This window comes from Mercenaria mercenaria, unplaced genomic scaffold (genome assembly GCF_021730395.1).
Source record: "Mercenaria mercenaria strain notata unplaced genomic scaffold, MADL_Memer_1 contig_3117, whole genome shotgun sequence".
NCBI classification, from domain to species: Eukaryota; Metazoa; Mollusca; class Bivalvia; order Venerida; family Veneridae; genus Mercenaria; species Mercenaria mercenaria.
The window spans coordinates 29548-40035 of record NW_026461228.1 but is presented as its reverse complement, the minus strand read 5'-3'; the positions used below and the strand labels follow the sequence as shown (position 1 = coordinate 40035).

The following is a 10488-nucleotide window of genomic DNA, read 5'->3' as shown; positions in this document are numbered from 1 at the left end:
ATTCATAACTTGTGTTTACACGAATCTTCAAAATGTGCATATTTATGTGGGTTTCATAGGTAAACCAGTGGCGCATGGAAGCTAAACATACTGTTAATGGCAGCTGGTAAGTGGGAATGGTCAATTATTTATGGTTTGTTTTTGGTTTGCAAAATAATCAAAATGTTAGTTTGACAGACGACAACAACAACAACTCGTTATAGTTTGTTTCAAGACATCTAGAAAATAGAATCATTTTGATTTTGTTCGATGATACAAACTGGAGCATATTATGATCTGTTTGTTGGATGATTTTAACATAATGTTTTAACTGAAAATTGTTTTATGGTACTAGAAAGGGTATTGCAGTTTTTCCTTGAGTACCTATACTTTCGGATAAAATTTATTTCGGATGTAATATTTGGCTACTGTAGTATTATGTTTTTTCTTATGTTTAAAAAATGAGACATGCTGGGCAGTTTTCCTGATTTTATTTTGTTATAGTTTATACATTAAAATATTGTATGTGTCATTAGGATAAAAATAGAGCTGCATTTGGCAACATAGTAAAGATTGGACGATTTTTTTTGGAGATACCAAGGAGACGCCCCGGTACATCCCGGAACTAAGGGCTAGATACACAACCGGTAGGGGGGCACATGAGTCTAACGACTAGAGTCTCCGAAAGGAGGTACATCAGATAGATACATAATGGAGTGTTTCATATGATAAATTACGTTTTAATTTTATTAATTACTTTGTATATTTCAGAAGCTGTGTGTTCACTGTTGGCACATTGAATGATTGACAGCATTGGATAAATAATGCTCTATTGGATAAATACGTAAGAAAATAACATTTCAATATTTAAGGCAAATGATTTATACATTTGAAAGGATATGTAAATTCAAACTATTTTAGAGAATTTATAAATGACTGCCTCCTTTGTAAAACAAGATTTATTTTTATTTTTAAACTGATTGTTACTGTTATACTCAACAGTTAACATAAGAGAATAAAAAATACATGTGATATCAATGTCTATTTGCGTTTGACCTCCTTTTAAGCTGCCATTTACTAACTTAAATATGGACGTTAAAAAGATTAAAACGGTGGATAGGTAGTTTTAGGTAATAAGGGTTTTAAGTTTTAGATATGAAGATAAAACTATATTTCAGGTAAAGTACATTGGACAGCTGAGATTGTGGTGAGGACAGCTGAGATTGTGTTTTGGACAGCTGAGATTGTGACTTGGACAGCTGAGATTGTGGTGTGGACAGCTGAGATTGGTGTGGACAGCTGAGATTGTGGTGTTGACATCTGAAATTGGGATTTGACAGCTGAGATTGTGACCTGGACAGCTGAGATTGTGCTGTGGACAGCTAAAATTGTGGTGTGGACTACTGATATTGTGGTGTTGACAACATATTGTGGTGTGCACCTGTGATATTGTGGTGTGATGGTTTTAAAGTAGCAAAGGTATGAAGCATGTATTATATTATTACATTTCATTATAGTTTGGCTATACAAAGGAGAGCTTTTATACTTACCCTGAATTTAAAAAGACTTAAATCTTCTGCAAAGTACTCTGAGTTCTGTGAAAGTCACCGATGTCAATTGACTCAGTTGTAATGATTATTTGAAAATTGAATATTTAAAAACGTAACACAGGAATTAGCTTTAACTTACTCCAGAAACAACAGTGTTAAACATTCCTGTCTGATGTCTCTCATATGACAAAACTATCTTTTAAAGGTAAATTTCAAAATTTAGTATTCTACATTTCAAGAGTAGAATTATTAACTGAAAATGAAATATATGGCTAACCAAATAAAATGCCAAAGATCTAAAACAAATGAATATTCCATACTATTTATGTTAAGAAAGGATAACTAATAATTTAATTAAATATGTACACAATGTCAGTTTCAGTACAGTTGGTTTTTAAGTCCACATGTGCTAACTTATACAGGGACATTTTTTTTTCAATCTGAATAAATTATAGGATAGATTGTTTTAGATAAGAAGGGTGTTAGGTTTTAGGTATGTAGATAAAACTTTATTTCAGGTAAAGAACGTTTGACAGCTTAGATTGTGGAGTGGACAGCTGATATTGTGGTGTGGACAGCTGAGATTGTCATGTCGACTACTTATAGTGTGGCTTGCAGAGCTGATACTGTGGTGTGATGCTTTAAAGTACTAAAGGTATGAAGCATGTATTATATTATTACATTTCATTATAGTTTGACTATACAAAGAAGAGCTTTATACTCACCCTGACTTCAACAACACTTAAATCTTATAAAAAGTACTCAGAGTTCTGTACAAGTCACTGATGTAATTTGACTCTGTCATAGTACTTTTTTGATAATTAATTATTTAAAGACATGACACAGGAATAAGCAGTAACCTGAACCTGAAACAACAGTGTTAAACTTTTCTGTCTGATATTATAAACTGATAAGACAGATCATCATGTAAAGGTAAATTTAAAATAGAGCAATAGAATTAAGTGCAATTTAGATATAAGGCTGACTCAAGAGAATGATAAAGATCTGAAACAAATCAATTTTGTATACTAATTTTGTTAAGAAAGGACAGCAATTAAAACAGTTTACAGTGTTGTTTCAGTATAGTTAGTTTTTAAGTCTACAACTGTTGTAGATTGACAAAATTAACAAAATCAAAATTATTACATATATAGAATTTTGAATGCAGCCATATCTTTTAACATTATTATGTAAAAAGATTGTATTCATGTTAATAAGTTGAAACATATATGGGAAATTCAATTTTAAAAACCTGTATTAGTGATATGATAAAATTATTGGAAATTATATACTTTGAATACCTACAAATTTCTGCTTGTAGAACTAAAAAAAATGTTACATAGTAATTAAGTTGCCCAGGACAAAGTTTACAAATAAATTTTATTTGTGTTGTCTTCTTGACAACTCTGATCAAACATACAAATGCACCATGATGACAACAAAAATATTTTATTTATTAAAAATGTTTCCAAATATTGAAATGTATGATGTCATTTTAGTGATATACATAATTTATAGCACAAATGACATCTAGTATACAGGCCATTCATGGCAACCTGATATTCCTTTTATGTTTTTAAAAAGAAATATCTGATTTATATAAAACCATTGCAAGTCTTGTTCTGGTGAAGGTAACTTCTTCCAATTTTCATATTTGAATGTTTATTTTGACTTTTTTTCTTAAAAATTTGGTATTTTTAATTTAGAATGTTTTGCCACTAATGCAGGTTATGAAATTACTCATATCTAATTCTTCAATTGTGAAAAGTAATATTAATTATCACAAAGTAAAATGGTGAAAAGTTTGAGAAATGAAAAACTGATCCTTATGCTAGTGAGATAATTTGTAAAACAGTAAAGAAAATAAAATAGATATGCATATTAGAATTAAGAAAGATATTTTGTTTGACTTTAATACAGCTTTTGAGGTACAATAAAAAACTTTTGAATTGCCAAAATGTCTGTGTCATACCAAGAGGTGCTAAATATCTTTATAAAATCAAACAAGGATTGTGCTAAGTTCATGAAATTATTTGCTCAAAATTTGGAATTCAGCCAGAAAAAGTACATGCAAAGAGCCTCTATGGCAAATTGAAAAGGGCTTTAATAAAAGCTAATAGACTGAAAAATTCAACACAGGAGGTGGAATATACCAGATTTCTTACATCATTCTTCAAACTACCTGAGAGTTGTGCACTTAAAAAAGATATTGAAGAAACCAAGAGGAAAGAAAGTTCTGAAAAAATGAAAACAATATTTGAACAAAATACAAAGATCAGAAAACTTACAAATGATGTAATGCTGCTTAGACAAAGACTAAAATCAATAAATTTGTCAAGGCTTAATCAAAGAATTAAGAGGCAGTCATTAAGGATCAGAACACAAAACATCCTTATAAGTAAATTAAGAAAGGAGCTGAAAAGGATTTTGAAAAGAAATCAGTCGACTAAGTCTACACAGTGTAACACTTTTAAATTTGAAATACAAGAAATAAAGGAAAGAATCGATGAATTAAACGAAGAAAATGAAAAAAATACCAGAAAAACATCTGAACCAGAGTATTTGATTGTAGGACTGAAAGCACAGGCAAGCCCTATAAGGACATTGAAAGGGGAAGTATATTATGATTTAATAAGTTTGAATGTAGGAGTAAATAACATTGAGAAAGTTATTTCAAAAGTGTTAAAATTAGTAAATGTTAAAACAAGCAATCTTCCATCTGAAAGAACAGTCAGAAATTTTCAAACTGAGTTGGGCATTTTAACCAAACATCAGTTGAGTGAAGTTATAAACAGTAGTGAAAACTTAACAATGCATCGGGATGCAACTACTAAAAAGGGAAGACATTTCTATGGGTAGAGATATCTGGGAAGGAACAGACTTATACAGCAGCGTTAAGAGAAGTGCCTGATGCAAAAGCTGAGACATATGTTAATGTAATCATGATTTACATTCGGAAATTAATCAAGTCAGTAATGAATCAGATTGCCCAGTATTTTTTCAAAAAGTAAAGAATTCTATGACAGATAGATGTGCAACAGAAGAAAAAGTAAACAAGATACTACAAACGGAAAACAATATGAAAATAAATTCTTACAAGTGTTCTGTTCATCCTGTGTTACAATTTCAAGACATTTGTGAAAAAGAAATCATTGTAATAGAAAAAGAAAATTGTGAAAATCTTAAGAAAGATATATCTACTGGAAATGTAATAAAGAGTACATCAAAGCTTTTTTCAAAGATGGTACAGGGGATCCAAAATTGGCAACAGCTTATATTAAAAGTAAGGGATTTGAGAAAGTACCTATTGAAAATTTTAGAGGTAATCGCTTCAATACCTTTTTTTACAATGCTTTAGGTATCTTTTTACTTAGAGTACACATCATTGATTATCTCCAACAAACAAAGACTTCACAGAATTTCATTCAAAGATAATTGTTGAAGGATTAAAGAATAAGTTAATCATTAACATGCTCTGTGCATTAGCTATAATTTACAAAGTGATAACAGAACCTTACATGAAAATGACAATGAGGAATGACTATAGTACTTTACAAATGGCTTCATTTTATCAAAGGTTGATTGATGTTTTATGTATCGGAGTAAATGATCCAAGGAGTATCATTATGAACAAAGTGAAAATAGAAGTTGGACCGCAAACGGAAAGTGATCTACACATTTCAGATGAAATCCTTTCAGTAGCATCAGACAATGCTTTCATAGAAAATGTTGTCAAGAGATTTTCAAAAGTTTTAATTAACAAGTGTAAAAAGACCTTTGCAGATTACATTGAAGGTGGCAAATTTCAAAACCCTTCAGAAAATGTTATTAAAGAGTCTGAATTTTGTCCACAAAATAATATTACAGTTGAAAGGCTTATGGCAAAATTGGATTCAGGACTCAATAAGGCACCTAATATTAATATAGAAAATTTAGAATCAAGAATAATTTATCAAAATAATAATACAGGACTATGGATTGAGAGAAAAGATCAAAATGAAAAATTCAAAATCATATCAAAAGCAAGAATGGAAAGAACTCAAGTTCAGAAAATAAATAATGATAAAAGAAAAGAAATATATGAGGCCTCTATTATAACAATTAATGAAAGAAAAAGAAAAAAAATTGAAAGTGAAGAAAGAAAAGTGCAAAGGCATTAAAACTACAAGAAGACATAAGTGTGCATGGGATTGCTAATTGTGAAAAAGAAATAGAACAGAAATTAAATAATATGTCAAACAAAAAGGAGAAACTTAATTATCTAAAAACACAAATCAACAATTTAAAGAACTCTATATTTCTGCATAATAAAACCTTAACACAATTTAGTAAGGCCGGAAAACTGCTAGGTGTTGAGGAACTGAAAATCAATTTATTACATCTCTTAAAGAAGAAGGAATTACAGTCACAAATATCTGACCCTCTGGAATGTGTAGGAAAAGGAATTTATCATATTTGGACAGAAGAAAATGGAAATGATAAGTCATATTCAGGGAAAATTCTGTCTTTCGACAAAGGAGAATTTAAGGTGATTTTGGCAATTCAGAAATTTATTAACTAATTGCATGTGTTCGTTTAATTTCACTGACAACAATGAAAGACAATGATAGAGGTTCCTTTATTTTTATCTTTATGCAATTAAACCTGTCATTACCAGTCGGGTAAAAGAGAGAAAACTGTTTAGTACATTTGGCCAAATTACAAAGACAAAATTAAAAGCTGCTTAATGAAGATTTACTATGCTATTGCACAGATTTGATTGCATAGAAGAGCACAAACAATGCTATACTGATGAGCGATACTTTTTTTTTAAACAAAGTTGTCATTTTCCCCTTAATTTTCATCTTTTTGTGTACATGTTCTTTGAATGGTAGAAGGCTTATAATAAGAAATTGGATACCACACATCTGTTAATTTTTCAATGAACATGATTGTATGAATTCACCTCACTAATAACTTAAAAAAACTCTTTTTTCAATAACATAATGCACATTTGGTATTAAGATATTATACTGACAGATATAAACACAGATAATGTTTAGACTCACTTCCTTGGACAATGGTTTAATTCTGATGTTGTTTTTAATGGATAAATATTCTAATCAAATTTTGAGATGTATCAGACATTTGTTTTTTACTGTAAAATAGTAACAGTTTATGTATTTCTTCACCTCAGTACCCAATACATTGACTTCAAATAAGTAATTTATCAGTTAATTATATTTCTAGTAAAACTGAGTATGAATAACCATTCTGATGCTGAATATGTGTTTATATGTGCATCTGATAATGTCTCATTTATTTTTCAGATTAAATATGAAGATCATAGTGTGTTTGATGTAAGCATAGACGAGGTGTGTGAGGACCTGAGAAATGGCACGCTTCAGTTCATATAGGTATCGTATAAGGGTTATAAGTTGACATTCGGATAACTTAGATAAGCAAGGAAACATCAACAATCCTCAATAGCTACCTGTAAATGTATGATCAATAAAGTAGCCAGTGTGTTTTAATAACATTATATCGTTTATCTGCAAAAGTAACATATGAAAACCAAAATTTATGCGTAATAAATAAATTATTTGAGCCGCGCCATGAGAAAACCATCATAGTGGCTTTGCGACCAGCATGGATCCAGACCAGACTGCGCATTCATGAAGTCTGGTCAGGATCCATGCTGTTTGCTTTCAAAGTCTATTGCAATTAGAGAAACTGTTAGCGAACAGCATGGATCCTGACCAGACTGTGCGGATGCGCAGACTGGTCTGGATCGATGCTGGTCGCTAACGCATTATGTTCGTTTTATCGTGGTGCGGTTCATTTATAGAAAATCAATTTTTGTTAATTATTTTTGTATATATTTGTTGTTTATTTATTCAGTAAATGTTAATATATTCAATTTCAGATTTATTCCTTACTACCTTCCTGTCAACTATATCTTCCACAGCATGATTCAATCTAGTCCCAATCATTGCCTCTGGTCACCAGATGGTCCGTCCACAGAGTCACAAGCAACAGATACTAAAACTCGGCAAAGTACATGTACTTCAGACTTCCAGAGGATATTGTTAACAATGATGATTTGATGTTAAAAAGAAAATGTATTTGAATAGCTATATTTCTCTTGTGTCACTTGGGTGTCAAAGGTCATTTCAGAGATTGTCCGGGCTGTAACTTTGCAACGCATAAACGGCTTAAATGTTTGCTCAGCTAGACAGTGTTGTGTTGAACTCCCAGTCCTTTTGACCGCTGGTGGGCTCGACATGTTTCCTGTGGGCATTTAGTTTATATTGCATATACTTCAAGTAGATACACATTTTAGAATACCGGTAGATAACCAATAAGAAAGAAAACATTTTTTATTTTACATAATAGCAAAATTTGGAAAATTTTAACTTCTACTTTCACTGTTATATATAGAGATAATTGTTGGTTTCGGTGTAATATCACGTTATAATTTCACCGAGTGGGCACCAGAAGTGATATTTTCACGAGTGGCGCAGCCACGAGTGAAAATAACAACTTTTGGTGTTCACGAGTGAAATTACCGTGATATTACATCGATACCAACAATTTTTCTGTTTATTTTATGTCTAAAACTCTACTTTTGTTGTGTTTATTTTCAATAAAATGTCGAAATTTGCGGGAAATTTTATCAGGAAGCATCGCAAAGGTGACGTCATTTTAACGACGTCATCGTCATATTGTTTCCGGCTTTCAGTACGCTCGGTAAACTTTTTGACATTAATCCGGGTATCAGATTTGATAATTTTCACTGAGTGGCCAGTGAGTTTATCAGGATATAATTCACCGTTATATTTCGATAAACCACCGAAAAACATAAAATAATATTATATAATCACTTATGATGAGTATGAATGCAATATAGACACTGTAGAAAATTAATCCCGCATTTTTAAAGATACAATATCTTGTTATCTATTATTGTCAATCATTGGTATGTAAGATTTTTGCCATAGGTTTGAATAGCTGACAAGCATGGTAGAAATTATTATTTACCATTAACGGACTAAATTTCTATAATTAACATGTCCATCTTTCAATATGGACACTATCATTAAATGAAAGGGATGGCTACCAAAACACACTGACTGAATGCAAACAGTGAAGATCTTGATCAGGCTATACAGATGTGCAGGCTGATCATGATCTACATTGTTCACAAAGGCAGAATCAATCGTATCCAGCATGATAAGGGTTAAATCCATTGTTTTTACTGCCTCCTTTTTTGGCTCATTATTGTACAAGTACATATACAGCATTGCTTTTCTAACCATGTAATAATGCATATGATTGGTTTTCAAAATAAAGAGGCTTTTTCTCCTCTCTCACCATACTTTAAATAAGTTCAGTTTTAGAAAGTGTTTTGGGGCAAACTATATTCAAATCAATGTAGTCAATGAATGTGTGCAGTTTCAGGTGAATGGCTCAAGCAGTTTTATATCAAATTATATAGTTAATTTTGTCCCCTGTGAATCCTAGAAAGTGTGACATTTTATATGAAGGGTAGTTTTCAACTGTGATTTATTTTTTCAAACCAAGCATTATTGTAACAGCTTTAATTTTTTATGTAGCTCAAACACTGCACATTTAAAGGAAAATACTTTTTTTCATAAACTACATTTTATTCTTACCAATGTGTCAAATCTTGTGATGTAACCCCATTCACAAATAAATATGAAAAAAATACTAAATTTAAATGTTGATCACTTCAATTTCATAACCCTATTGCTTTTCTTATGTCCTAATGTTTTACAAGATATTAATATTTTCAGCTATGAAGATACAATTAATATGATCTTTTGTTTGATAAATCAATTTAGCAGAACCTTGATGAATGTTTATACACCCCAAAATGTCCCCTTTGCACCATTTCAGTTGTTAAGTGTCAGATATAATTTGAGCTGCGCCATGAGAAAACCAACATGGTGGCTTTACGACCAACATAGATCCAGACCAGCCTGTGCATCCACACAGTCTGGTCAGGATCCATGCTGTTCGCTAACAGTTTCTCTAATTGCAGTAGGCGTTGAAAGCAAACAGCATGGATCCTGACCTGACTGAGCGGATGCGCAGGCTGGTCTGGATCCATGTGGTCCCAAAGCCACTATGTTGGTTTTCTCATGGCGCGGCTCATTTTATTTTTTAAATAGAATGTTATTTTACTTTACTTTTTCCTTGAAAGGGAGTTACAATGGATATTAAAGCAGCTTTTGACTTCACATGTAAAGGATTGTAAACATTCACAAAGCCAAAGCTGTGCATCCTTTTTTAACATTCATAAATTACCTTAGCATTACAGTAATATGTACTGGCAGTTCTATATTCTGAGCAATGTGTACACAATGGTTAGGCAATACTTGACGATTTAGAATTATGTAAGAAACCCTGGAAAATTTATAAATCATTCTTTGCTTTTTTGCCAAAGTTATCGAGTTTCAAGTTAAAAAGTTACTAATACTACTTCTTAAGCTGTTAATTTTACCTCCATATGTTAATGGCCGCTAGTGAATATTGTGTAGTTGAAAGAATTTTGATTACTACTGATTTATTGTATAAATATTTTTGGCTGCAATTTGTCCCCTGTGTATCTTCTCAGTAACATTATAAAGTATGTATGTATTTACTATTCCACAACATACATCATGTGCCCTGACCTGCCATATTTGGTTAAATCAAGTTTTTATTGTTTTAATCATAGTTTATTTTAAGATTTACAATGATATTGAATATTTTTACTGAATTCTGTGTATGACAGAATATATGCTGAACCCTTTATATAACATAAGGTTTTTTATACTGTATTCTGTATATAGCAACATTATTTGTTTGTAAACTTTATTGCACATAAAATATCAAAAGCATTAAAATGTTTTAAGCTGTCAAAAATTGCTTTTAACTATTCCATTTCTATATTCAAACACAAAAATGGACTATA

At 31.2% G+C, this 10488-nt stretch overlaps 1 protein-coding gene across 1 annotated transcript; it reads left to right on the top strand.

The window, feature by feature from the left end:
- Positions 1 to 4987: 4987 nt before the first annotated feature.
- LOC128552748 (uncharacterized) lies at positions 4988 to 5689 on the top strand. Its single transcript, XM_053533805.1, has one exon. It carries the CDS (start codon positions 5000 to 5002, stop codon positions 5687 to 5689), a length of 690 nt encoding a protein of 229 aa, XP_053389780.1. The 5' UTR covers positions 4988 to 4999.
- The last annotated feature ends 4799 nt before the right edge of the window (positions 5690 to 10488 follow it).